Source organism: Emericellopsis atlantica, assembly GCF_019669845.1.
Source record: "Emericellopsis atlantica unplaced genomic scaffold F5Z01scaffold_9, whole genome shotgun sequence".
Lineage (NCBI taxonomy): Eukaryota > Fungi > Ascomycota > Sordariomycetes > Hypocreales > Bionectriaceae > Emericellopsis > Emericellopsis atlantica.
The window spans coordinates 678,474-704,884 of NW_025764711.1; the positions used below are offsets into that span (position 1 = coordinate 678,474).

Sequence of the window (26,411 nt, forward strand, 5' to 3'; positions counted from 1 at the left end):
AAAGATCGTTGTGTGACGGCGCCGTGAGGGACTGCGATTAGGCTACTCCGTACTCTGTAGTTATTTATTTATTCTTCTTTCCTTTCTACACTATTATATTTTTTATTCATTTAATATAAATATTATAATCTTGATATTTATTTCTATTTTTTCACAACTAATATTTTTTCTTAAATCCTTAGCTATATAAATATAAGCCCACCCTTATATATTAATCCTAATAGTCACTCCTTTACCCCCGTACTCTCCGCCTGGCAGGTGCTACAGGAGCATTTGAAACCCCACATTGACGATAAGTAGCTCTGCCTCATCTCCAGGGACAGGTGTGGTTCAAGATAGCTAATGACTATTTCGGAACCAGGCTGTATAGGTTTCGAAATTGTGATTTTTTGAGTAAGCGATTCCTCAGAAAAGTCGTACGTCGCATTGGGATCACAGTCGTGATTGAGAAGCTACGTTAAACGTCAGCTTTTGCTCTTATATTACCTGCTAGTGGCGGCCTCACCGAGATATTCGGAAACACAGCGAGATATGTCCCGCTTCTCATCTGCAATGCGAAAGCATTGGCTCTTATACGGTCTGTCAACGGGTCCACCCGTTTGACGGCGTCTAACTGCCAGAACATCGTTCTTGCTTCAAGCGACAATGCTGCCACAGCCTCGTGATGGAGCTGGATCCATTTTCTTTCTTCCAACTGTGAGTAAATTTCAAAGTCTAGAAGCAAAATAGGCGCTTGTGCCATGAGCACATCCCCTTGTCGTAGCCGCTGCTTCGCGATGAGACCACATCCCCGTGCTGGTATGTTGGCGATTCTGAATAAGTCGGACTCGGCTATGTCGGACTGGTGTGCAGTGGTGCTGGAACCGAGTGAAAGGTAGCGTTCAAGATGTACCGCACTCTCATGCGTACAGATCACACTCATGCCAAGCCCAGAAGAAGCATCAGAAGACGAGTACAAGCGGAATGGGCTGATGGATGACTGTAGCACTGTAGGAAGTTGGCGACGCTCGAGGGTCCACGGTCGCGTCGAATTTCTTTGAGGAGCCGAGGGTCCAAAGCTTGCTTGCTCATTCTGTCCGCAGACTCTAAGATCCAACATGGGCACGTGTGTCGGGAGACAGGCTAAGACGGTGAACTGCCACAGAGCACCGAAAAGCCAGAGAACTACCCTCCACGGCGTCATTTTTGTTGGTCTGATGGTTCTGCACACCACCAAAGGTCCTCGTTGGGTCTCCAGTTTATGCTTGCAGAGGTTGAGAGGAACAAAAGGTTCTATTAATCTCGGTGACGTGACTGAACAAAAAAGAAGTAAGAAAGAAAGCTACCTGGTAAGCTAGCGACTGGCTGCGGAAAGCACGAAGAAGGTCCATGTCATCGTGCGGTCCGTGCCGACGGCCACTGGCGGCTGGCCCCGGCCCGACTCCAGTCGTCTCAGCGGCAACACAGGCTACTCGTCTGGCGTGGGGGGTTCATCCTCGGTGCATTCATCTTCTCCATCTCCATCTGGATCCGCCTTGTTGCATATCTCTTTGTAGCTCACGTGCTGTTCGTCCAAATCCACACTCTCCCCATCTTCAGTCTCATAACCTGCAATGGTCAATGTCATAAGCACGTTGTGGAGGGAAGCATAATGCAACTTACGTAGCGCCCACAGAGCCGAGGCTTCACCATCCACGAGGTATGGTGAGATGGTGCACTTATCCTTGAGTGTCTCAACATCACCTTTGCATACTGGTGCGCTGCCACCCTTGCCGATGATTGCTGTCTCTAGCTTCTGTTTGGAGATGTTGCCACAACTCTCAATCAGTTTAGGGAAGAAGACCCATCGGCTCCAATACTCGTCGGAAGCTGGAGGGTCCGCCGAACGCTCGAAAGAGCTTAATTTTGCGGTACTTCTGCTCCCTTGATGCTTTGTTAGTCTCATCCGGGGGTGACCTAAGTATTGTCGATGGCAGAAACATACAGCTGTACGTGACACCAGCTCCAAAAACCTCTTTCACCACTCCTTCGAGGCCAGCCGAGAACCCCTGACTGACGGACGTTTCTTCGCCTTCGGTCATCGCAACGGCTTGTCCCGGAGATCTGGGTTCTCCAGCTTCGCCCGGTGCGCTCGTCTCGGGTCCCAACAGCCCTGTTCGTCTCAGCTCGCAGAAGGTCTAACACTCATTCGAACGGGCCGAGATTGGACCACAGGAACCATCTTCCTCGTCGTACGTGATGTCCTCTGGGCGGGCGCAGTCCGTCCGAGTCTCTCCGAAAAAACCAACAGGGCAATCAATGTCGTCCGCTCTGGCTTGCATAGGACCTTCACCGACGAACTCGAGCCATGTCGCTTTGCCTCGTCCCCTGCCAGAACCAGGAGTATCAGGGGGGTTCATGCCGGGAGGCGCCTTAAGGTTGATGCCCGCATAGATGCCGTAGGCTGCAAAGGTGAGGTTGTTGACGACGTGCACGCCAGTGAAAGTCCCCTTTGAATTGCAGTCTTTAAACAGCTGTGAAATACCTCGCTTGGCCTCACCTTGAGTGATTGTGCGATTGCGTGCGTTACCGTTGCAGATGGATACGATGGTGGTGTTCTCTCGCTTGTAGACGCATTCGTCGGTCAGCATGGGGAACCCGCCGGGGAGAGATAAGCTGTCGCCCAGAATGCGGCCAGCATTCTCCAGATCCTTCTGCTCAAGCCTGTATCGGAAGGTTAGAGTTTTTCAATTGCACATAAAAATGACTATGACTGACCCTCTGTCTGCGTTGCAGCGACTATACGAGTCATCGTGACGCTTCTCAAAAATGACGGAGGAATAGGCGAGTGAGCTCAAGCCCACGAGCGCAACCAAGAATTGCATTATAGCCGGCCGTAAGGTTCAGTGTATAGGTGGAGTTGAGATATCAGGCACTGGATCAAACCGCCAGAAGGGCGACATAGCAAGGTTCTTATACTTGGAACATCAAGCCATACATATTCCTCAGTCTGAGCAACTCCTTACTATGGACTCTTCTACTGTTGGTCATAGGAGTCTTCTGTCCGCCGCAAAATGCAAATGCATGGCTTCAATGCATGTAGTGTCAAGCGATATGCAACCGCCGGCAAACGTGTCTGGATATGGTTGACAAATCTCCCTCATGGCCCAGCCCCCAATCATGGGCTACAGTAGGTGGTTCTCTCGCAAGGCTCAAAGACGGATCACATGTGTTCGTTGGCTCCAGAGCAAGAGGGGAAATTTTGTAACGAAGCCTCCCAGTTGCGCCTTTGCTCCTTACAGAAGCGAGAGCATGGAGTCTGTGCCGCAGACCGGCTGCATGGAAGAGACACTAGATGACGGGTGACGCGGGGCAAGATACTACGTGATAATTCCTGCCGAACCAACAGCAGCCGCAGTCCGCAGATATCATCAATTGGGCTCGCCCAGGAAGCCACGGAGGATCCTCATCGGCAGGCAACATCAAGATACCACGTATGCTACTCTATAATTTAACAAGAGCTCATGCTTCCGAATGTATGCTTCTATACGTTGTCGTGACTTGAAGTGAAGCTATCGTCACATTCGGGTTACTGCGGAGCTTACTCAGGCCCAAGGGTTAGTTGTATGGTGTATTAGCGGTGAGTCAAGGCGGGTGGGTGGGTTACCACTCACCTACTTGACTAAGAACACTGAAGTCACAAAGAACCTAACTGTTAGTTCCAGACGAACCAATCCTCCCCGCAGCCGCTCCCGCTCTTGCATGATGCAGCCCAAACCCCCCACATATCCTGAAGCCGCTCATAGGGTAATTTCATAAGTTTGTTGGTTCGGCCCACCGTTGTCAGGCGGCTGGCTCGAGCCTCGGTCTTGGCCACTGCGGTGAACAGGGGGAGGTTGTCGATCGCTAGCTTAGAAAGCGATCTAACTGTCTAACATGTATTTCGTACCATGTTAAAAAACTCGTATACGACGCTTAGCGAACCGACCAGTGTCACATTTCTTACGAAATGCCGCGGCTTAGTTGAACCTACATGTAGCCATAGAAGCAATTATACGGCCAAGAACAACAAACCAACGCTCTCCTGGCTGTTTGTATGAACATGGTATGATTGGTCCGGGCACGCATTTGGCCCGCAACGCCAAAAGGCGTCATCTTCGCGCTTCCGCGTTCTTCTTCTTCTTCTTTTATTAGCATATCCTCTGCATGGAGAAACTCACCTTCTCCTTCTTGCCATTGTCAGTAGCTTCAATTCTTCTGCCACTCATCTTAGTACCCAGCACACTGAGGCCACTATGACTGAAATCCAGAACTTCACTCTCTCGGACACTCAGGCGGTAGGTTTCTTTGGCATGCCCTGGTTGCAACATGAACTCGCCAATTCAGACATGGCTTATAAGATAAGACGAAATTGACACTGACCTGCTACAGATCCAGCATTCATGGCTATACGACAAGTCCGCTTGCGGGCGCCTGCCTGAGGAATACCGTCTCACCATGTTATGTGAAGCCACTGTCTCTGGCATCACGGCACCGGGCCCTGGCCCTTATATACTAGGCGCCGGAAAGGAATGGGAAATGTTTCGACCTTGCTGCCCCCCCCGATACGGGCGAATCCTACCATAAGGCAAACCGGTTTTACACCGAGTACGACTGCGTATCGAAATATTGCGCGACAACAAATGTGACTTTGGCACAGGGTTGGACGGAGTGTCTGGACGCAGCTTTGCAGAGGGAGCTTTCAAAGACTGACGTTGATGCAATCAAGGGCAACCAGTCTAAGATAGAAGTCCTCAGTAGATGCGAATGGCTCGACTACGATCTAGTACGGAAGGGCATGGAAGCTGTGGATGATGAGGGTGGCGCTCAGTCTCAGTGGACAATGAGCGTCCGGTTTCTCTTGGTGTCAGTTCTGCTGACTTCTGCTTTTTACCTTTCGGGCTGAGGGAGACTCGGAACTTATGCCTTGCCTCTCTCTAGTCTGCGGTTGGTCAGTGTGCGCGCAACGTTTTTGCAGGTCATCAGCTCGGACTCACAGGATATCGAGTGACATGTACTGGATGGCATACCGCTGATTTTCGCACGGCGACCTACTTCCAGTCATACAGGGCGCAAGACCAAGTGTTATCCAAAAGCTTGCGCCGCCATTCATCGTTATTTTGTCGTGGCGTGTAAATTGAGGTCAACCAGTTGGACCATGACCCAACATATTCTTCTTCTCCTTCATCGCTATGCACTATGTCGCCATTGATATCGGCGCTGTCCTCAGTGCCGTAGTATAGTATGGCTTCCTCCATAGAGAACCTCTCCCCAAACATGACCGTCATGCTCTCCAGCTTGCCAACGGCTATCTGGTTAATAAATAGGCACTCGCCGTATGAGTCTAACCACATTACATTCACAAAGTCACGCTCTGTAGCCTCCCTATCTACAAAAAGAAAGTAAAAATCCATCCGATCGCACTTGGCCTCTAGGCTCTTAGACTTAGGCCAATGCCTTGTGCATCGCCCCTCACCCGCGCGGTAGTTAGATCCAGTTTTGTCGCAGAGCCCTGGCATACGCTCGAGAAGCTTGTTGCGCAGACGGTCAGGGTCCTCGCCAAGGTCGTATAGATCTTGGTCGTCCATAAACCGCTCCATACTAACCAAAGCATCCGTTCCTGCCCACCACGCCAGCTCAGCATATTTCCGTTCCAGCGCTTTGTCGTAACAGAGTTGCACCCAGAAATGGTTGTTTATATTAGATAATTCGCTCGCGTTCCTCTCCCTATTTGTTTGAAAAGAACGGAGGACTCTTTGAATTTTGTCGTGGACGAGATTGCGATTGGAGCCGTCATCTTTTCGCGTCTTCAAGTTGTTTGCCTGGTCATGATAAGGCTTCCTTTAGAATCAGTACCATTCTAACAACGTGTGTACGAGATACGGACGGTCAATCCTTGGCATGGCTAAGTACTTTCCGACCAAATTCTTCCATCGTTCGCCATCTACCTATCTATACAGGGGCTTCGTAATCCCAGCTATCCTGTTGTCTCTTGGTTAGGATCATACTTCTAGACAGGGCAGGAAGCTGGGATAGGGTTGGGCGGGGTCAAATTACTAGAACAAATACGTCGAATGGGATTCGACCGAGCTGAGTTTCCTTCTCGAGCTTGACTTCCGACGCCATGCAGCTCGTGGTGTTGGGCTAAGAGTGTACATGTAATTACATGTAGGATGAATGTATTGGCCTGATTCGTTCACTTGGACGAGAAGGAGGGCATCCCAGGGCCCCAGCGTTCACGTGCCGCAGCGGGTCTCCCTCTCTGCAGCCTGACGTGCGCCTTGGCTGGCATCGTGACTACACCCCATCACCTACGCAGAGTATCAGCGTCGGGTGGGTGGGGGTGAGTCGGGAGTCGGAACTGGAGTCGGGACTCGGGTGACAACCTGGTGCATGCAGCATACATGTACTGCTCGTGCATGTAGGGCAGACACGTACCGCCGATTAGCTCATAGCATCACACATGGATGCAGCGCCATTACGGATAGAGCATGAGCTCCGGAAAGGATCGCAGGTTGGTTTGCTGTAGTGGGTTCATCGCCGAACTCTTGTGGACTGCAATCTACTACAGTAACAAATCAATCCAAGCATATTTGATGTGGCGTCGAATATCTACATTCACTGCTCATTGGCTAGCGTGAGCTCTCCTTCCAGAAGCCCCTTAGAACGGTCTTCCCTAGCTGTCATTCCGGGTCTAGGTTAAGCTTAACAAAGCTGTTGATTCTTTCCAACCGAGTGACTAGTCCTCATAGAACCCACCCTGCGCCTGCCCTTAAGGTCTCACAGATGAGTCGCCGCGATATGTCCACCGTATGCATAGAGGGGCGGCGGTTTACGAAGGGCCTGTCACAGCACGTAATAAAAAACTGCTCGAAGCGCTAGACTTCTTACGCACGGAAGCGCAGTGCTTCCACACCGGTATTGGTCAAGTCGCTCATTTCTAAAGTCTTGACGCTAATTCCTACACAAATATCTGCTAAGACGCTCCTCGACGTCCATCCGATGAGGCTTCTCCTTGGCGCGGATGGTAGTGCCGCATCTCATGCTCTGGAAGAAAGCGAGCACTCGAGTCCCGTGGTTCGCCAAGAGCTTCAGTACCAAACTATTCTCGCCGCTGATGAAGGCCAAGAGCAGACCCTTGCTACCCTCTGACTTCAGCGAGACTGGGCTCGGGACCGAACCGCACAGAGGGTGACAATGTGCCCGTCATAAACCGCGTACCAGGCACGATTTTGTACATCGATCGGAGCTTCCCAATCGATATTTGGATTGGGGGACTCACGGTACGTATTCGTACATGTGCCGGAAGGTTGTCATTGTCTTGACAGTGCTGACTGGTACACGTTTGGTTCCTAGGCATGGATATTCTTGGAGGACAGAGTTCAAACGCTCTTTAGCACACAAATGAAGATGGTAGTATTTTGGATGGCATGCATTTCGTAGAGCTCATTGCAGCGCTTGGCCCACCGCCCAAGACAATGCTTGATCGACATTATCAGAGCACTCAGAGCCCTAACAAAGGTCCCGGACCCGGAGGCTCGGCCCACGGCCAAGAAGCTTCTGCAAGACCCCTGGTTGAAGGATTAGACCAAGATTTCCAACGGATCGGACGGCATGCGAGATCGGGAACAGGGGTAAAGGTTGAGAGGGCTGAGCATGGATAATGAAAAGCCTGCGCTCACATTCAGGAAAATCGAGGCGATAGGAAAACGAAGAAAAGTCCAGATTAACAGTGAAATTATTTGTGAGTTAGAATAACGTGTAGGATATATCCCGTGGACTTTGTCAAGTACCCCGGGTGCCAGGTGCCAAGGCCCACAGGGCTATTGAGCCTATTGGAGGAAGCGCCAGTTGGCCAAGGGTCCACTTATGCCTAGCCTTAGACAGAGACACCGGCACTTTCTTTTCCACCTTGGTAGCGTGGAGTGGAGAAAACCTAGAGATGAGAGTCATCGATATTAACATGCTCGTCTCTATTGGTAGGCCTGTAGGGTAACGCCCCGGATTCCGGAGCCCCAGACCCACCACACGGGGTGCTAGTGGGTCGGGTTCGGGACCGAGCTCGGGACGGAAGCAGACGACGAATCCCACATGTGCCGAGAGCCGAATTGGATGGTCAATCGTGATCCTCCGGCAGAACACATTATACAGGGACGGGTAGCTCCGAGACTATCTCATTTGATAATCGAGGGCTATCGCCAAGTGTTTCGCGTCATTACTCTACTAGGAAAGCCCGGCATATTGTAGCTGGGCTGATATCATCGGGCCACAATGGATTCAGATCCTTGAACACCCACGCGCAGTCTTGGGCAAAGACAAGCTCTCCAACCTCTGAGAGAAGAGAGCTGGTCCTTCGTAGAGTATGCCCTTGTAAATGTATGTGGTTGCATTGCTTCGGCATCCCTTTTCCGCTGAACATACCGGCACGTCCTACGCTCGACAGGGTAGACTTCCTCTATGTCGAGACAGTCTAATCACTAGCGATGTATGCGAACATGAAGCTGACTCGGCTGATGTCATTCCTGTCCACAAGGTCGAGAAAGAAGTATAAGTAATAGCCAACGTCGCGTCCGAGACTCATCTATCAGTGCCTCACAGCAGTATCAAACAGCACAACCAGCGGTCTCTCATTGCTACCCATCTCAAGTCTTTCACCATGCATCTCTCGATTCTCGCACTGGTCGGGACGGCCGTCGCCATCGACGTGTCCGTTCTCTGGAGCCACGACAAAGTGTCGGGAACCAAGTCCCTGCGGGTGTCGGACACCAGCAACCAGCTCATCGCCCAGAGCTGTTCCGATACCATTGAAGGTCCTATGAGCATCGATTTCTCCGGAGTCGATGAAAATGGCTTCGGAAACGTCACAGTTGGGACAGACTCGTACCTTGCGCACTCCAAGGTCGAATACTCGGGTGGCATCGTCTGCAGCAAGGTATACAATGAAGAGTCCGCTGTGGTCGAATGCCACGATATAGACTGGGACCCTCCTGCGGACCCGGTCGTAGAGGCCGACTGCCACGAAAACGCCGAAGTGGACGACTTGGCTAGCCACGTGTCTGCCCGCAGCGCCTCGCCTGCCAGTCACCTCGAGGAGCGAGACCCTCAGATCGTCTGCACTTCCAGCTCTTCTACTGAACTTATCGGTGATGGTATAATGAGCACCCTGGACATGCCAAAACCTATCATATGGACTGACAATTTATGCAGGCAACCCCCACCAGAACTACCGTCATCAGCAGATTTCTGTAAGTTCCTTTCTCCCTCCCTTCACGGCAACGCGAGATCGATGCCACAATCACTGTTTGGAATAGCCTGAAGAAAAGGAAACTTGCTTATCATCCATCTTCTGTCATAGGAAAACATCTTCTGCGGTAGCTCTGACACGTGCACTGTCGGCCACGAACAGTCAAAGACGTTCACCGTTGGATGGACCTCGGAGATCTCGGCCGATGGCTGGATCAGCGGCGGGTTCGAGGTCCAGCAGTCATGGACGAGCGGCAACGAGTACACCTGCTACGCCCATACCGGAGAAACTGGCTGCGTCTGGTACAACCTGGCACACACTGCTTGTGAGTTTGAGCGACTCCTTCTCCAGCCTGACCACTTCCAAAGAGAAGGCGCAGGATGGGATTTGATGTCATTGATTGGAACAAACTTCGGGCTTGAAGCTAACCAGAAATGTGCTAGATACCGTCCACAACCACGAGTACAACAGCTGCGTCTGGCCTACCAACAAATACAGCGATCCATTTGTCATGTGGTCGCCGAACAAGAACAACCGTGGTGGCGGCTACTACTGTGTCATTGGAACGTGCCGCGCGCAGGGAGACTACTATTGGGACCTGAATGGTCGCGCCGGAGGTCCTTGAATGGCAGCCTGATGGACCAAGCTATCTGGAAAACCAGGCATCGGCAAGTCGAGTGCACAGATTGCTTGTTCGCTCGCATGTTTACATACAAGGGGCCAGTGGACATCAAAGCTTAGCTCGTATCTCTCAAGGCGTGTATTCTCGCTGCAAAATGTCAAACCAAAGCAGCATACACTTTCATACTTTTTATTACGCTGGAGTGACCTGGATCCTGTTACTGAGATTCGATTATTTCAATCACCTGGTGGTTATCCATTCTAGGTATATACTTCTCGCGCAACACCCAGCCCCATTCAAGATGGCATGGCCATGGGGTGTGACGATTTCTACGAGGTTAAAAGAGGGGGCGTTTGTGTTGAGATTGCAAAGAGGTAAAATATCTCGGAAGCCGATTTTTTGAAGTGGAATCCAGCGGTTCAGAAGGACCTTACAGGGCTTATAGCAGAGACATACGTTTGCGTTGGTGTGAAGTAGGGGTTCAGAGTCAAAGGAGAGTGCCCTATACACCGGGGGGTCCCGGATTCAAGCAGCTTGGCTTCTCTACATCCAACCCTCGCTCGCAAAATTCCTCTGCGCACGGTATGGTCCGGGCCAACGCCCTGTTCTCGGCTCAGGAGGTAGTTGGGGTTGTCATGCTTGTTTTATACACTGCTCTACCATACTCAAAAGCTCAACACCATCTGCTCCACTATCGATGTATTTGTAGTCGAATCTTTCCACTCCACTCACCCACTTGGCTTTTCCCACGTCGGGTCAAACTCGTCGCGAGAAACACCCCCCAGGCCTTTACCATACGGGACCGAGTTAAAGCCCTTGTGTGGCTTCTGTCCAAATAGATGCTCTTGTTCGCCATATATAAACCGAGTGGCTTCCTTACTATACCACGTGGTCTTCCCGTGGTAGGGATTGGGAAGGTAGTGCGTCTTCAGGATTAATGTCGGTCGAATCTCCCAGTCAGCCCAGGGAAGCTTATCCCGTATCTTTTCGAGAAGCTCCTTGTAGCTTCCCCCGCCGCCCTCCTTGAAAAGGAGGAAGCTAAGTTCCACGGTTCGTAAAGTGGTTGGTAGGCTTGCAAGCACGTCCACAAGTTCGTTTGTGTCAACGACAATACCTGCGATTCCGAAATGACGCAACCGCGGCCACGCTTCTATCGGAAGAAGCTGTCGTAACGGGATAAAACTATCGAGCTGTTGTCTTATTCCACTCCTAGCTCTGCTTGCATTCGTGCTGAGTCTGAAGTGCTCCAGCGCTGCGCAGCCCAGAGCATGGCGCAGATTATCGTGGGTCGAGGCAGTCCAGTTCTCACCATCCTCAGCATCGCCAGCCGACAGAGACAGATCAAGCCTTCTGAATCCTGGTCGACTCATGACTGTGACCAAGTCTTTGTACTCTTGATGGGACTTGTCATCAAAGACATGGTACGTCAACCCACTGTCGAGGTAGTTAACGTCCACGAGGAACTCGGAGACAGAGTGGGAATCATCCTGAGCCAATGCCCGCGTGATAATACGAAACCCCCTCCACATGTTCTTCACGTGCTCGGATTGCCAGAGAGGAGCCTCTGGGGCCGGCTCAGCGTAAGGAGCTGTCGGCCAGCCACGCGGGAGTGGGTAGTTCAGGCCACGCGGGAGTTGGCGGATCAGCGGGGTGCGGTAGAGCGGCATGAAGAGAAAGCCGTGGGCAGCTGGCGTGAGGGTGATTCTCCTGAGATTAGGAAAGCGGGCAAGCGCGTATTTTAAGGCTTCCTCATCAAGCGCGGGTGTCGATTGCAGTACCTCGTCTTGCTGTTGAAGCAACTGTCGATAATATTTCCATGCCCGCGCGGGAGGCAACTCTGCTTCGCTTTGACTAACAAGCTTTTGCGAGTCCGAGGAAAACCTTTTAGCTTCGCTCAGACGTCTATCCAAGCCAGGACCCCAAAGATAATTATAATCGAGAGCAATGCCAAACCATTCTGGGTACTTCTGGCCTTGGTGAGGCCGCTCATCGGGATCGTCAGCGTACATTTCTGCTATTTCCATATCGTCTTCGTCCAATTCACTGCCGTCTTCATCGAAGCCCACGTCGTCTCCTCTATTGACGAATCGCGCATCATCCCAAATAAGCTCAGTCACCTTATACCGGAAATAATCGTGGTCCGCAATAGCTCTCAAGACCTCGATGTTGACCGGGTGGGCGGAAAGAAAAACCCGGCTGAGCTTAAGGCTAGCGAGTACGGCTTCGCTCAGAATCTTGCAAGTCAGCCGTAAGTTTCTGACGTCGCGGTTTGTGGGCAATTCGGCAGCGATGCCACCCAGCAACTCGCTCGGAAGGCCAGCAAGAGTAGCCTGCGAAGCCATAATGGCTGTTTGGGGGGCAGCTGAAAAGAGTGAATGGATGTGGAGGAGGGAAGATAGGGGTTACAGGTGTGACTATTGCGGTCACGTTATTAGGCTAGCTCCACCACTCGTGCGGACCTGAATTTCTGATATAACACGTCAACACTCATACGCAATTCGTTGCTGCTTGAGTCATGTGGATCCGCGACGAAATCGTGGCTGGACGCTCGTAGACATCGATATCGCCAAATGCTAGTAAATTTATATGCGTGCACATGCTTAAGTATCGAACGTAGTCTGACCGTGAGATCGCATATTAATAGCGTGACTCGATATTGCATTAACAGGAGCGGCAGCCCGGTATTCTACCGGTGGGCCAATTTCCGATACAACGTCATTCGAGCTTTCCTCCTTCAGGGTCTCACTTTGTGCTCACAGCGCGTGTCCCTACATGTACAATCAAACAGACTGCCTTCTTGATGGTCAATTGCACCTAAGGTTGCACGAGCCGTTCCACCGATGCGCAGTGGAATGGATCAAGCTCATCATGTCGTCGACGGGAGCAGACGTTCTCGTCCATGCGATACCTGCCGAAAACGCAAGCGTCGGTGCGTGACAGAAGCCGGCCAGCTTGCATGTCAACTTTGTCGAGCTGGTGCAGGCCATTGTACTTTTACAGAGCAGGCGGTGGATCGAGGGTCCCTCAAGCGTCCGGCGCCTGATCAACTCGGGGGGCTGCCAGCTAGGCAACGCGTCCAGTACGTTGCGCAACCCATCATGGCTTGCTTACCCAAGCCCTTGCCGCCATGTGCACCATGTCATCTAAGTCTCGCTGCCCAGGAACAATGAAACGTCAGCCGACATCGATGTCCATTCGTACGATGACGCGGCTGGCGTGATTGAAGACTATGACGCCCTGCCTATGCCGTCGCTCCTCAAGACCAATCTTGGACTGCAGCAGCATCGGTACATACGGTACATTGGTCCCTCTGACGAACTAGATCCAGACCTCCTGGCCCTTCGGCCTGTCGATGACAAGCAAGAGATTCAGTTCCCGAATGGGACCCATTGTCGACGTGTCTCCCGCCACACGCATTTTGCACTGGTGCCATACAGCCGTACGCGAGTCCGCGCGCAAGAGTTGCAGGAGTTGGATGCCATTGAGAAGATTGTAACGCCTCACGGAAAGAGTCTCGTGAACCTCTACTTTCGAATGGTCCATCCTTGCTTTCCTATACTGGACAAGAAGTCAGTTTCTCTGGCCCAATCATGCCGCCTTATACTCAGGCTAACCCTCTTTTGTGTGTGTCCAGAACGTTCATGGAAAAGTACGCGCGGACGCATCGCGAGTTCTCCTCGCCGTGCCTCGCCGGAGTCTACATGCTTGCCGTCAAATGGTGGCACCATGATCGGGAGCTTTCTGCGCAGAAAAAGCCGGACATTGACGGTCTCGAGCGCATTGCTCGCAGGTCTCTGCAAAGCGTGATAGATAGACCCAAGTTATCGACCCTTCAAGGTGGCTTGTTGCTTCTGCAACATGAGTGGTCTCATGAGGGCGCTTGGGCCTTGAGCGCGCAGATGGTTGCTGTCGCGCAAGATCTCGGAATCGATTCCAACTGTGCTGGTTGGACCATTCCAACGTGGGAAAGCGGCTTGAGAAGACGTCTAGGCTGGGCCATCTATATGATGGATAAATGGTAAGCAAATCGGCCATACGACCGCCAGGCGCGAAGCTTACAACTGCGCAAAGGATGGCGCTTTGCCGCGGTCGACCCTCGCACATCATCGACGACGATTGGACGCCTGGGGCTCTGTCTGCAGAGGACTTTGCGGACACTGAGGATGAAGAAGAAGCCGACGGCTCAATTGAGGGCAGCGTGGATGTTGTTGCCGGGGGAAAAGCCTTCGAATCGATGATCTTTTTGACTCACATTGTCAGCCAAATGCTGCAGAAATTCTAGTGAGCCACCTACCTCTCTCCGAACCCCACGAGACTATCTGACAAGAACTCCGTTAGCTCGCGGAAGGCCTTGGCGGACAAGTCTTCTAACATCAGGACCGTGCTGGAGCAGATCAAACCCATTCAAGTCAAACTACGAGAATGGCACCGGGACTTGCCTGCCTCGCTTCAATTGGACGCATCCGCGAGCCAAAGACTATCCCCGAACGCGTCCTTACATCTGGCCTACTTCGCGGCCGAGTTCACGCTTCACCGTGTCCTCCTGCGGTCGCTGCTCCGCCACCCGTGCGATCCATACATTGTGCAGATCTGCCGCGGCGCTGCTAAAGAACGGGTCACATCCGCGGTCGATCTTGTGGCAAGGCTGGGAGGGCAGCACTTGCAAGCATTCTGGTATTCGCGTATGTCACTTCTGAGCCCACATTGTCCATTTTCACGTGAAACGGTCGCTTACCTACGTCTGACTTTGTAGCCAGCGGGTACTGTCTTGTTACGATTGGTACCTTTACAGCACTCATGTTCATTACATCGCAGTCCACTAAAGAGGCCGAGACGTATAAGAAGACCCTGAGTAACTACCGATGGTTGCTCCGAGTCAACAGCCGTGCTACAGAGTACATGGATTTTGCTGTGCAAAGACTCGACCTATCACTTTCTCACATCCATGAGCTGACGGCCGAGGACATTGTCGGTCAATCCACACCAGTGGAGACAGGGACGCCAAGGGCGAGCAGTGACGCCCCATCGCCAGGGTCTCAAGTTGCCACAACTGCTGACATGCAAGCTGGACAAGCGAGCGCCATTCGCGAGGCACGCCCCAAGGAGCAGGCAATACAATGGGCGCAAGAGAACGCCTCATCAGAGGGACTCGACGACACTTTTCCTACATCCTTCTTCTACGAAGACGCTGTCCTCAACGTGATGGAGAACCAGTCACCTCTACACAGTTCACGTCTCCGGCAACATCAACTCCCGCCTTTGTTGTACCCGCTGTCTCCCGCGTTTGATTTCGCGGGGGCGACAACACGGACACTGGAGTACGAGTCCCAGCCATCGGAGCAGGGAGATCCAAACCAGGGACCAGTATAAAAGGAGACGATAGTATTAAGGGTATCAAAGAAGGTCCAAAGTTTACTGTTCGCGGCCTTTCTCTACCTGGATCTCCTCTACGCCGCAAATCACACTCGTGCCCGTCAATAACCACTCTTCGCCCCTATCCTCCTGGGAGCCTTTGACCAGAGAGTCCGCAGGAACCTTGAAGAGAACGCTCAACCCGTAATACAAAACGCCAGCAACCACGACACCGACTAGCCAGTTCAGGGTGTATATGTTCTGAAAGCCCTCTGGGACGTCCACTCCAGGGTTGACGGCATTGATCAATCCCGGCAAACCTGGTACGAGGGCGATGAGAAATGCCGCCGCCGCACGGGGATTCCAGCCCTTGGTGTACCAATAGAACCCGTGGCGGATGTACAGCTGCTCAATGTTGAGGTACCCCTTGCGGAGGATCCAATAATCACACAGCATGATGCCGCACATGGGTCCGAGAAAGACGCTGTATGCGTTGAGGAAATTGAGAAAGTTGGCGCTGCTCGCCAAAATGTTCCAAGGCGTGGTGCAGATGGCCAAGACGGCGCAGATAAACTGGCCCCGGCGCACATCCACCCACTTTGGCAACAGCGCCATAAAGTCGTTCCCAAACGCCACTGTATTACCGGCAATGTTGGTGCAGAGCGTCGCAAAGGCGAACATGAGGCTGACAAAGAAGGCAGCCGTACGGCTGTCGAACCGGGCCACGACATCCAGGGGGTTCCAGAGGGGTGCATCGACGTTGTAGATGACGACGGACGCCGACGCCAGCGTCACGCCCAGAAAGGCGGTCAGGGTGATGCACACGGGCATCATGATGACCTGCGACCACAAGGCACCGCGGGGCGACTTGGCGTAGCGGCAAAAGTCGCCCATGTTGAGGGCAAACGTCGCCTGGGGTCCAATGGCGGATGTGATGGCGCTCACAAAGGTAAAGGCCACCGTCCGGCCGCTCGAGACGTGTGTGGGTTGCGAGAAGATGGGCCCAAAACCTTTGGCCACGACGACGCTCCAAATGAAGAGGGCCAGCCCGCCCAGTGGCATCATGACCATCTTGACGAGAAACACCCAGCGGAGCTTCGACACGTTGATGTAGAAGAAGGGCAGGCTGATGATCAAGAAGAGAAAGAAGCATAGGAGGTTCACCGAGGTGATGTTGGCGCTCTCAGGCAGTCGGTTTGGCACGCGAGAGTCCAAAGACGGCCATATGGCTCGGAGCATCTGATACACGCACGAGCCCCTATATCGCCCTTTTGGTTAGCGAAAAGCCCACGGACGGGGAAAAGGACTAGACATACCCCGTAGTGAATTGTACACCGCACCAGAAGATGGCCACGACGCCTCGGACAGCGACTGCGAACTTGGTCCCCTGCAGTCCCCAGCACGCTCTGTTCATGACGGGGTAGTTGAGCCCCGTCTTTGCGCCGACGTAGCCAGTCAGCGCGCAGGGGATCATGACGAGACAGGTGCCGAGGACAATGGCGCCCATGGCCATGCCGGGGCTGAGGCCGTTGGCGACGAGGGAGCCGGCCATCTGCAGGATGGGGATCTGGAAGCCCTCGGAGATCCAGAAGCCGCCGACGCTGTACCAAGTCCAGGTCCGGCGGGTGACGGGGACGGGATCCATGTCGGCGTTGGAGAAGTCGGTGCCAGGGAAGCATTCGGATGGTCTGGGGTGCAGAGTGAGCCTGCTTGCCAATTTGCGGAGAGGCATGATGGCGATTTGATGGCGATGCAATGGGAGAGGCTTGTAGAAAGGCAAGTAGAGAGTGCACTCGCATGGAAAGATGGATGATTGTTGGCAATGGCTTTTCTTTAATACATTCAGTCCATTACGTCCATGATGCCAACGCTCGTCCACCGGCCAAGGCTACGACTATACGTAGTTGAATCATTCCCGATCCAGTGCCCCTTGAGTCTGGCGATAAGTAACCGGCAGTCTGGGACTGGAGGTGCGCCCGCTCGCTTGTGTTGTCGACTGGACCCCAGGATAAGGACGCGTAAAACTGATCATGGCCAGATAAGATAGCAGCACAGGCGGCCCGCTGGCTGTTCTTTGCGGCGACTGGAGGCGCGCCGCCTTATCTAAGGCGGGCCGCCGATCTTGAGAGCGGCTGAACCGGAGGAATTTTACTCGTCGACCTCCTCCCACGTAGCGCACTGCTCACTGGCTCTGTCATTCTTCAATTGACGAGTGCGTTCAAGGCTTCGGACTGGCACGCAACAAGCTATGAATGGATCGTCAAAGTGCAATGTGCAGCTGCGGGAGCGAGAGTATACAGAATCATTGATAGCCATTAGCGTTGACCAAGGTTTTCCACTACCTGATCCGGTACGGAGTTGCCCATGGCTGGCTACATGGCTGCCGGCACGTACTTCCTGTTTCCAGTCTTCGCGTCGACCAATCTGACCTGCAAACGTTACATGTATACATGTACTGAGTCCATCCGTGCCAAGCGAAGATATGGGGGATCTATCAGCGAGACCTTGGGAATGATGCAATGAACATTGTCGAGGACTGTCAAAACGAGCCTTGGGAGTCAAGATTGGATGGGTTCAAATAAGTTTCATCAGGGCCCCCGAACCTCCCATCGAGTGAGTGATTATTCGAACTACATTTTCTTTCCTTCAAGTGCAACTTCTTCCCCAATGATGCCGAATGAGTTACAAAGGGTCACTTCGTTCCTCATTCGGGATTCCTGTTTCCATATAACACACCTCACTGACACTGCTCCTGAGTCAACCAAGGGTTCAGTCCTATAAGCGCCGTGTTAGAGGCCCGAATTTGACAACGACGACATTGTGGAATGACCATGTCAACCTCCGGCGGTACGACGTCGATTCAGCCCCAACGCCTACGCTTGATGGAAACTCGACGTAGGGGTGCTTCGTCGTGGACCAAGCGGTCCAGGCTTCGTAGCCGTCATGGAATTCCCTCTTGTGAGTTCGCCGTGGTCCCTGCGCGTAATCCAAAAGTGACAGCCTGGATAGCTTCTCAAGGGAAAAAACAGATCCGAGTCTAGAGGACAGCGCCATCATGGCCAAGAGACTCGGTCCCGCCTTTCAAGGGGAAGTTTATGCAGGCGAGCACCTCTCGATCACGTACGGGGACCACGGTGGCCTCACAAAAGGTGGTCCCATGACAGCTACGAAGGGACCTAGAAGATCAAGTGAGTAACGCGCAGCCGATCTGCATATATGAAGGAGATGGGGGAGGAGACGGAACGTTACCGATAAAAGTAGGCCATGCTGTGTGAGACCCAGATGAGCCATAACTCGAGCGAGAGTATCATAGCCGCCGTCTCTCTCCACAGCGCCGAGGATAGCTTCAACAGTCGTAGCGACCATTTTGGGTGTAGCCCGTTCGGTGCCGCCATTGACGTTAATGCAGTTGTCGAGGCCATGTTCCGTACCGACTCGAGCAAGATTCTCGTTGCTGAGAAGGCCTTGCCGAAGCGTAGTCCAGCAATCTTTGCGATGTATATGTTAGCTGTGCCCGCTCTCGAATTCTGTTTATAGATTCAAAAACTTGTGACTAACGTTTGGCAAGTCCCCGCTGCTCCCAGATGCTGCACAAGTAGCAAGCGGCAACGGAATCGCCATAGACAGCGAGGCGGTCGTTCTTGGGCATCTGTCGAGAAAGGCCATCCAAGATATAAACAGACTTGGAGTCCGCTGCAGCGTTCAGGGCCTTGGCGCAGAGTACCTTCGAATTGAACGAGTATTGGATGATTTTCTCGCACCGGGAGACCTTTGGGCCAAAGTTGGAAGAGAAATCCATGGTTTCTGCGACGAAGGAATGGAGTAGGGGAAGAATATGGAAATTGATTTTGGCAAGAAAGGTTTAAGGAGGACCCAACATGAGACGGGGGATGGACTGGGCTTTTATAAAGTGTGAAGTCCAGGCTAAATGGAGATGCGCATACGCTCGCGTGTTGGGTCGTAACACACCAACAAGTACGTATGCACGCGAAGCAGAGTTGTGAGACAACCCCTCAGTGTGACTCAGACATACAGCCACCGTCCAGTCGCCTCACTGCTTATCGTTGCATTCCATGCTAAATGTGTTGGCACTGCGTAGCTCTGGATCTCAGATCAGGAGTTCTCCATACAGGCCGCGGCGGCGTATGGTTTGGGAAGGGGTTGATGCTAATATCAAGGTGGTCTATCTGAGCAGTTAGGTCATGCATATACAGTCTTGTCTATCTACATGTATGTACTACCCTGGCGTTCTATAGACCAAGCACAGACTCCCTCCCCCGGATGGCCCCTGTCCCTCCCCGCCGCCGCTCACGTAGATCTGTGCGTCCGACACGAGACCCGCAATCAGGCCGCCCACCGCCGCCCTGGCGTGCCTGGTGCTATGGATATCACTGTCTGTATTCATGGTGTGGCGGAAGCCCCTCACCCGGCCAGACGGGTCGGCCTCAGCCTTGGCAAAGACCTGCAAGACCTCCCCGTCGTCCTTCCTGACCTGGTCGAGGAGATGCAGAATCGACGCGGCGTCCATGGCGTCTGCCATGGGACGGGACACCGCATGGAGACGCTGCTCCCGCGGTGGTGACGAGGACGACGTGGGGGACGAAGATGCTAGCACGAGGATGTGGCAGTCGTCGAGCTCAGCACCGCTGCTGCAGCTCGCTTTCGCGCTCCAATGGTGCTCTCCTTGTCCTGGGCGCATAATCGCCGGCACGCCGCCTTCTGGCACCTCACCGAGCGCCGCAGCGATGCCAATGGCACTCGCATACCGGGACCGGGCCATGCTCTCATACGTGTCCGACGTGATGGGCACCCTGCCCTGCGCCCGGATGGCCTGCAGCTTGTCGCTCGTCAGCAGCGGACACTTGACGAGCACCAGATGCACCTGCTCCGGCGTCACGTCCATTTGACGTATGAGTTGGGCGACGGTCGTGGCCACCTGGCGCGTCTGCTCTTCCGTGCCGACCTCATGAGGGGCCAGCGTCCGCGTGTGGCCCACCGACGCGGACAGACCGGTCGTGGCGTCGCCAGTTTCCCGAAGGAAGAAGGTGACGTGAGGGCTCAGCACCCCTTCTGTGCCGCCGGAGAAGACGGTGACCGCGTCGGCCGGGATCAGAGGTTCCCAGACGGCCGAGGCGAGAGTGCGGGAGAAGTCGTTGACACAGCCGTTGCCTATTTCCGGGTGAGCCAAGTGTCATAGAGAAGCCCGTGTGATTCATGTAAGCAACATGAGACCTACCTTCTGTTTTCCCTACAACGGCCAGGATCTGGGATGGGTCGTATCCGGCTTCTTGAATCTTCTGCAGCGGAGAGGTGTCCCCTGGTGAGGATATTGGGAACTTGAGGATCTGAACCGGCGCCATGTTGTTCACAGCACGTAGAGATGGCTCTATGCTACTTGAAAAGAATAGAGAAAGAGAAAAGGGTCATTGTACTCATCAAATCCATTTGGATGTCACTGGACAGATCCCACAAGCAGTTGAGGCTTTAGGAGAAATGGGGCCCCTCTCGCCGAGTCCGGCGGGCGGCGGGCCGCCGTCGGAGTCGGTGGGCCGCCGCCCGCCCGCCGCTCCGCCAGTCCGCCCGCTCTTATCTCCGGATTGGACGAGTACCAACCAGACAGTTGATTCTTTCGTTGACAATGGTATAATAATACATGGTGAAGTCTGGGGCTGAGCCTACAGGGTCGCCAGACAAGCAACCTTCTGTCTTGTTCTGTCGACATCACCGAGCCTTCAAAGTCCGAACACCACCAAGCAGAGATGGCACCCGCAGCTCTCGTCGCCCCCAGCGCAGCACCAGACTTTACTCCATCATGCTCACAGTCCATCAAGTCGCATAACCCTATTGTCACCGCCCTGGATCTGAACATTGGAGAGGTGACCGTGGAGAATCTCCAGAGACTATACGCTTGCGACGCCGCAACACCCGCAGACGTTGTCCGCGCCACGTACAGGAAATTACACAGCCATCTAGACAAGGCAGTATGGATCACATTGGTGCCCGAATCCGAGGCCTTGGCCGCGGCCGAGCAGTTGGCGCGACAGTACCCTGAACCAGTGTCGAGGCCGCCCTTGTACGGTGTCACCTTCTCGGTCAAGGACTCAATCGACATTGCTGGGCTTCCCACGACGCTCGCATGCCCGACGTACGCCTACACGGCGACGCAGACGGCGCCCGTCGTCCAGCGCTTGGTATCCGCTGGCGCCATATTGATCGGCAAGACCAATCTCGACCAGTTCGCTACCGGGTTGAACGGTACCCGGTCGCCGTATGGGATCCCGCGCTGTGTGCATGACAGTGACTATGTCTCGGGCGGCAGCTCCTCTGGCTCTGTCGTCAGCGTCGCCGCGGGCCTCGTAGCCTTTGCTGTGGCCACCGACACGGCCGGGAGCACGCGCGTTCCGGCGGCCTTGAATGGTATGGTGGGCTTGAAGCCAACCCTGGGCACCATCTCGACTGTCGGGTTGGTCCCGGCGTGCAAAACGGCGGACTGCATCACCGTCATAGCCAAGACTGTCCAGTCAGCGCGTATGGCCTTGAGCACTATGCGAGCGTATGATGAGAACGATGTCTATGCACGAGATGAAGCACAGCTTTCCGTCTTGGCAGCCCAGCCTTCCTGGTGGGACGCGAGCAACAATGGGAGGGTGCGCTATGCTCTGCCGCCGCCGGATGTTGTGTCAGCCGCATTATCAGAGCCATACGCTGCTCTGTTTCATAAGGTGACGGCCAAGCTGCCGACCATGAGCTTCATGGACACTGAGCACGGAGCCGGCTTTGACTATTCCCCCTTCGCCTCCGCCAACGCAATGTTGTATGGTAGCTCCATTGTCGCGCAACGTCTTGTCGCCTTCAAGTCGTACATGGACACACATTCCACGGAGGGCATGCACCCCGTCGTGCGGGACATTTTCAGTGCGAGCCAGGGCTTTGACGCCGTGCGGGCGTACGAGGACATGTTTACCTTGGCCGAGTACAAACGCAAGGCCGCACGGCAGTTCCGCTTCCCTTCTCCTTCCTCCTCTACCGGCCGAGAAGGCATAGACGTGCTCGTGGTGCCCTCCACGGCCACGCACCCCACGGTCGCCGAGATCCTCGCGGACCCCATCGAGCTCAACAAGCGACTGGGCAGCTTCACCCACTTTGTCAACTTGCTCGATCTCTGCGCCGTGTCTGTGCCCATTGGGGGGACGTGGACCAGCAGGAATGGCAAGAAGATGCCCTTTGGTGTCACCCTCATATCGACATCGGGACGGGACGAGGATCTGTTGCAGCTGGGACAGCGGTTGATGAGCGAGAGCTGGGACGAGTCGGAGGGACTCATCGGAAATAGTCTACTGTAAGAAATAGAAAGAACTCTATACCAAGTCAGTGTCATACGTACTATCAACGAATGAAATTAAAACCAAAGGGAACATGAATCTTTATCAGGAGCATACACGTCCTCGGCTTCTAGGAGGACCTCTTCTCAGCCTTTCTCGAGCTTGAGCGTAAGCTTGTTATAATAACTGTCCACCCTTAACCATTACATACGACCATACCCAGTGGAAAATACGGGATCCCGTCCGCTCTCCCATAGTCAAGCCGCTGAGGGGTTGATTAGTAGTTGGGTCGGTGACGACCAGCGAATACCGGCTGTTGTATGTTTTTTTGCCCCTTTTTTGTATTTATATACCCGGAACCTCGGTACCTGCGTAGCAGGTTGTCTGATCGAAACAGCTGACCAATGATACAGATTGAAGTTGATATTACTGGTAAAACCATCGAGGTTGAATATGATTTTGTGGGTGATGTGCTGGGTTTCTTTTCTCCTTTTAGCAATAATAACAATACAATCGCTTTGAAACTGTTATATTCTTGGCCTGAAAATAGCAGCTTGAACATGACTCTATCACCAATTCCACTATGTCGTTGTAAAATAAGTTTCTGGTAGAGTAGCAGGCCTGAGAAGTGAGCTATTCAAAGTCTGCCTTGTCCAGTGCATCCCCGAGCCATCGCCACAACCTCTTGTCCGCCACAAAATTCGGATTCGTTTCCGACATCAACATCAGCTTTCTCGCAACGGCAATCCTCTCAGTCTTCATCTTAGGACCACCTTCCTCCTCTTCAGACTCGTCCTCCTCCGTTTCTTCCCCCTCGGCATCCTCTCGCAGCTTAGCCAGCAGTTCTTTCCCATGCTCCTGCATGCTCCTCTGGTGAAACATCCGGGGAATATCGTCCGATCCGTCCTCGTGCGCAAGCTCGAACAAGGTTTTAAAGAGCGTGTAATCTTGGGTATAGAGCAGTCGCAGCAGCCGAGAGAAACTCCACATCATCTCACCTTTCACCCACAGCTCCGGTTCGACCGTTTCCCTCCCTGGCCGAAGCCTGCCCGGAAGGCAGCAACAATCGATTCTCCCGGTGGTGAGATCGAGCCGCTGAGGCCCGGAGTGGCGAGCAGCTCGGATAGAGGGCCTGCGTACGCCGAACCCCAATCGATGATGGATGTCACATTGAAGTTTTCATCCACAAATATATTGCCAGTGTGTAGGTCGGGATGACAAGGGGCAAACCCCCGACTCTGAGAGGCGTGAGAGGTGAGAGAAGGGATCATCTCGCGCAGGAACTCGCCGGCGAGACAGTATGATAGCCGATTTTTGCTGCCTTCGGCTCCCTCCCCAAGCAGGTAAAAATCTTCCCACCTGTCTACTGCTGCTTTGTAACTGGCCCAGCTACGGTACTCGAAAGCATCAGGGATCGGGGCAAAAAAGTTGTGCGGGCTCAGTCGAAGCTCTTTGGCGTGAGACACAAAAGCCGATATCAGTGAGCTGAAGTACTGGCTCTCTTGGTCAAAGGGACCTCGGGTCAATGCCTTCAAGCGTATCCCTCTTTTCCCAGAAGAGCGATGGATTCAGGCACTCGCCAACAGAGCAGTCGCTGCTGCCGTCTTGGGCTTCGAATAATGACCCAATTTTGTCAAAATGAATCTCCGAAAGTAATGACATGATCCCTCTGAGCTGGCCCATTATTTTCTCTCGGTTTCGGTCTGTCAGGGGCAGGAGTGGGGTCCGCAGCGTATAGCCCGGTATTCGAGATGCCTCGGACCAGTCATACTCAGAAAGGGCGCGGCCGGAAGCCTTGCTCATGAGAATATAAGGCACCCCAATCTCGTTGTCGTGAGAGCCACTAGTTTTGACGAGTCAGCGATCAGAAACAATGGCAAAGACGTTATACCGTATATCTGTCAGCTAACCTGAAGGAGTAGACTTCTGGGACCGGGGCCGAGCTGTGCTTCCCCAGATACTTCAAGGTACAAGCTTCACTGATGATCATCTTGTAATGCGATTCGGTCTTGATGCTCATGCTGCGGCGCGGGGAGCGAAAGACCCATTCGATCTCATGGTCAAAGGTGATGAAGATGACCCAATTCAAACTTCCGGTTTTCGGTCTCTTTGACACGTCTGTGGTGCATGGCCTGCTGCCTCGAAGCTGTGTAGCAAGAGAAAGGAGTGCATCGAGGTTGAATTTGGCGAATGCGAAAATCCTCTCGCGCCCTTCTGGCACGGGAGTGAAGTCGCCCATGATGTCGAGGGAGCGGGTGCAGGCGAAGTGAGGGATGGGCGAGGCAGCAGCCTGCAGGTTGACTCTAATTGACAAACAAATACATCGCACGTGATTCGGCACCCATGGCGGTGGGATATTAGATCAACAACTCCATAGAAATTCAATATCATACAAACAACAAATGGAATCAGGGGAGGGTGCTGAGGATAGTAGTAGCACTGGTGCTGTCGACCTCTCCCGACACGTTCTCGAGCTTTACTATAACCTTGTTATAGTGATCTCCCACCACTAACTAACACATGCGACCATACCTAGTGGAAAATACGGGAGGCTTCCCTATCTTAATCCTATATTACGTGATTAAACCTACCGTCCGCGCCGATTATTTTCTCCTTCCGCTACCGTTTTTATTATTTTATTATTAGGCTACGCCGCGCGCGCATGTATGTGTATGTATCTTGGCAGCAAAGTGTCATAGCAGACTAGCTTCCCCTCAGAAGTAATTCAAGATGCCATCTACCTGATCGGGCAGCCCTAGTTCGTCGAGGCTGGCGTCGACGTCTATCAACCCAATGCAAAGGCCCATGACAGGACTCCCGAGCCCGGCCCTGAGCCACAGCCTGCCCGTCTCGTGGCCATCCACCTATCCATGCCCGCTAAGGTCTTAGCGCTTGACGGCCGCGACCACCTTAACGTAGAGCTGGCCGGGACGCCGCATTTAGAGTCGTAGAGGTATTTTTATCTATAGTAAGTGGTCGATCCCCTGCTGGTCGAGCATAATGTAGAACTCGAACCGCCCGAACGAACGGCCGAAGTATGCATATTCCGGCAATCACCGGCCCTTATCGTGGTTATGCTCTATGACCCACGCGTTAAATAACCCGCCCACCGTGTCGGGCCCTACGCCATCGAGGACGGACTTGTCCTAGATAATATTACAATAGAACCTCTTAGCTAAGGCCTCGTTAGGCGCGGGGTCTAGGGGAGGTTCGAGCCGGCCCCTTTTTAGCGATAGCTCGCCAAGGGCGTATTCGTTAGCTAGTGCGTGTAGGCTTTCTATAGCCTGGGGAAACGAGTCGTCAGACTCGCTTATGTAGACGGTACGGAAAATAGTAAGGCCCTATGAGTATAGGCGGTCGTGTGAGTGAGACGCTTGATTGATTTGTTCGAGGTCGTGTCGAATAGGCCGGTTAGCTTCCGTCCCGTACTTATGCCTTTCGGGGTGGTTTGTTATAAAGAGCTCCGGCGGAATGGGCAGGAATGATTGCATAGATTCCTCTACGGGTAGAGGCGCGGGTGGAGGCATGGTGTACATGTATAATACTCGTGTATAGCTGATAGAGTCAGGGCGCTGAGGGGGGTAAAGAATTTTTTCGTTCATAGAAGAGGGATAGGATGGATGATTGTCACAGCACGTGACACGGTTGGCAGTTCTTGATCTAATATCCTACCGTACCAGCGTTCGCAATCAGAAAGATGGATGAATCCAACTCACTTATCCGTTGCCATTCATTACCACACACGTACCCAGTCCCGTGTCCCTGAATCTCTCCGCAATTTCCGACGTCTGGCTTGAATTACACCACGCTTTACCAGACTATAGCCAAGCTCCAGTCACCTCCCATTGCAAACACAGCCCATCACATCACCACT

General features: G+C 53.3%; 11 protein-coding genes across 11 annotated transcripts; 3 read left to right on the top strand and 8 right to left on the bottom strand.

Annotated features, from left to right (window-relative positions):
- Positions 1-128: 128 nt before the first annotated feature.
- F5Z01DRAFT_652069 (uncharacterized protein) lies at positions 129-1,326 on the bottom strand. Its single transcript, XM_046263260.1, has 2 exons — positions 506-1,326; positions 129-452 (listed from the first exon to the last, which is right to left on the bottom strand). Exons 1-2 carry the CDS (start codon positions 1,181-1,183, stop codon positions 225-227), a joined length of 906 nt encoding a protein of 301 aa, XP_046119686.1. The 5' UTR covers positions 1,184-1,326; the 3' UTR covers positions 129-224.
- A 121-nt stretch (positions 1,327-1,447) lies between these two features.
- Positions 1,448-2,843, bottom strand: F5Z01DRAFT_699541 (uncharacterized protein; the record flags this gene model as incomplete). The annotated part of the gene is made up of 5 exons (XM_046266385.1): positions 1,448-1,587; positions 1,642-1,935; positions 1,964-2,131; positions 2,162-2,682; positions 2,737-2,843. 5 exons carry the CDS (start codon positions 2,841-2,843, stop codon positions 1,448-1,450), a joined length of 1,230 nt encoding a protein of 409 aa, XP_046119687.1.
- Positions 2,844-4,688: 1,845 nt separating this feature from the next.
- Positions 4,689-5,597, bottom strand: F5Z01DRAFT_699543 (uncharacterized protein; the record flags this gene model as incomplete). Its single annotated transcript, XM_046266386.1, has 1 exon — positions 4,689-5,597. One exon carries the CDS (start codon positions 5,595-5,597, stop codon positions 5,049-5,051), a length of 549 nt encoding a protein of 182 aa, XP_046119688.1. The 3' UTR covers positions 4,689-5,048.
- Positions 5,598-8,653: 3,056 nt separating this feature from the next.
- On the top strand, positions 8,654-9,968 carry F5Z01DRAFT_699546 (uncharacterized protein; the record flags this gene model as incomplete). The annotated part of the gene is made up of 4 exons (XM_046266387.1): positions 8,654-9,146; positions 9,205-9,242; positions 9,353-9,566; positions 9,685-9,968. 4 exons carry the CDS (start codon positions 8,654-8,656, stop codon positions 9,864-9,866), a joined length of 927 nt encoding a protein of 308 aa, XP_046119689.1. The 3' UTR covers positions 9,867-9,968.
- Positions 9,969-10,399: 431 nt separating this feature from the next.
- F5Z01DRAFT_652072 (uncharacterized protein) lies at positions 10,400-12,459 on the bottom strand. Its single transcript, XM_046263261.1, has one exon. It carries the CDS (start codon positions 12,203-12,205, stop codon positions 10,592-10,594), a length of 1,614 nt encoding a protein of 537 aa, XP_046119690.1. The 5' UTR covers positions 12,206-12,459; the 3' UTR covers positions 10,400-10,591.
- A 176-nt stretch (positions 12,460-12,635) lies between these two features.
- F5Z01DRAFT_635385 (fungal-specific transcription factor domain-containing protein) lies at positions 12,636-15,151 on the top strand (the record flags this gene model as incomplete). Its single annotated transcript, XM_046262147.1, has 8 exons — positions 12,636-12,792; positions 12,864-12,942; positions 13,025-13,432; positions 13,498-13,881; positions 13,935-14,144; positions 14,202-14,545; positions 14,617-15,062; positions 15,092-15,151. 8 exons carry the CDS (start codon positions 12,636-12,638, stop codon positions 15,149-15,151), a joined length of 2,088 nt encoding a protein of 695 aa, XP_046119691.1.
- On the bottom strand, positions 15,140-17,146 carry F5Z01DRAFT_557119 (permease). Its single transcript, XM_046260671.1, has 2 exons — positions 16,532-17,146; positions 15,140-16,473 (listed from the first exon to the last, which is right to left on the bottom strand). Exons 1-2 carry the CDS (start codon positions 16,945-16,947, stop codon positions 15,276-15,278), a joined length of 1,614 nt encoding a protein of 537 aa, XP_046119692.1. The 5' UTR covers positions 16,948-17,146; the 3' UTR covers positions 15,140-15,275.
- Positions 17,147-18,355: 1,209 nt separating this feature from the next.
- F5Z01DRAFT_680742 (ribonuclease III domain-containing protein) lies at positions 18,356-19,014 on the bottom strand (the record flags this gene model as incomplete). The annotated part of the gene is made up of 3 exons (XM_046265621.1): positions 18,356-18,379; positions 18,465-18,703; positions 18,774-19,014. 3 exons carry the CDS (start codon positions 19,012-19,014, stop codon positions 18,356-18,358), a joined length of 504 nt encoding a protein of 167 aa, XP_046119693.1.
- A 423-nt stretch (positions 19,015-19,437) lies between these two features.
- F5Z01DRAFT_652084 (ring-opening amidohydrolase) lies at positions 19,438-20,682 on the bottom strand. The gene is made up of 2 exons (XM_046263262.1): positions 20,452-20,682; positions 19,438-20,384 (listed from the first exon to the last, which is right to left on the bottom strand). The coding sequence occupies exons 1-2, from the start codon at positions 20,573-20,575 to the stop codon at positions 19,453-19,455; spliced, it is 1,056 nt and encodes a 351-aa protein (XP_046119694.1). The 5' UTR covers positions 20,576-20,682; the 3' UTR covers positions 19,438-19,452.
- Positions 20,683-20,829: 147 nt separating this feature from the next.
- Positions 20,830-22,638, top strand: F5Z01DRAFT_652086 (putative glutamyl-tRNA amidotransferase subunit A). The gene has a single exon (XM_046263263.1). The coding sequence runs from the start codon at positions 20,975-20,977 to the stop codon at positions 22,556-22,558; it is 1,584 nt and encodes a 527-aa protein (XP_046119695.1). The 5' UTR covers positions 20,830-20,974; the 3' UTR covers positions 22,559-22,638.
- A 532-nt stretch (positions 22,639-23,170) lies between these two features.
- On the bottom strand, positions 23,171-24,882 carry F5Z01DRAFT_699575 (kinase-like domain-containing protein; the record flags this gene model as incomplete). The annotated part of the gene is given in 5 exon segments (XM_046266388.1): positions 23,171-23,484; positions 23,547-23,926; positions 24,054-24,380; positions 24,448-24,840; positions 24,860-24,882. The coding sequence occupies 5 exon segments, from the start codon at positions 24,880-24,882 to the stop codon at positions 23,171-23,173; spliced, it is 1,437 nt and encodes a 478-aa protein (XP_046119696.1).
- Positions 24,883-26,411: the final 1,529 nt, after the last annotated feature.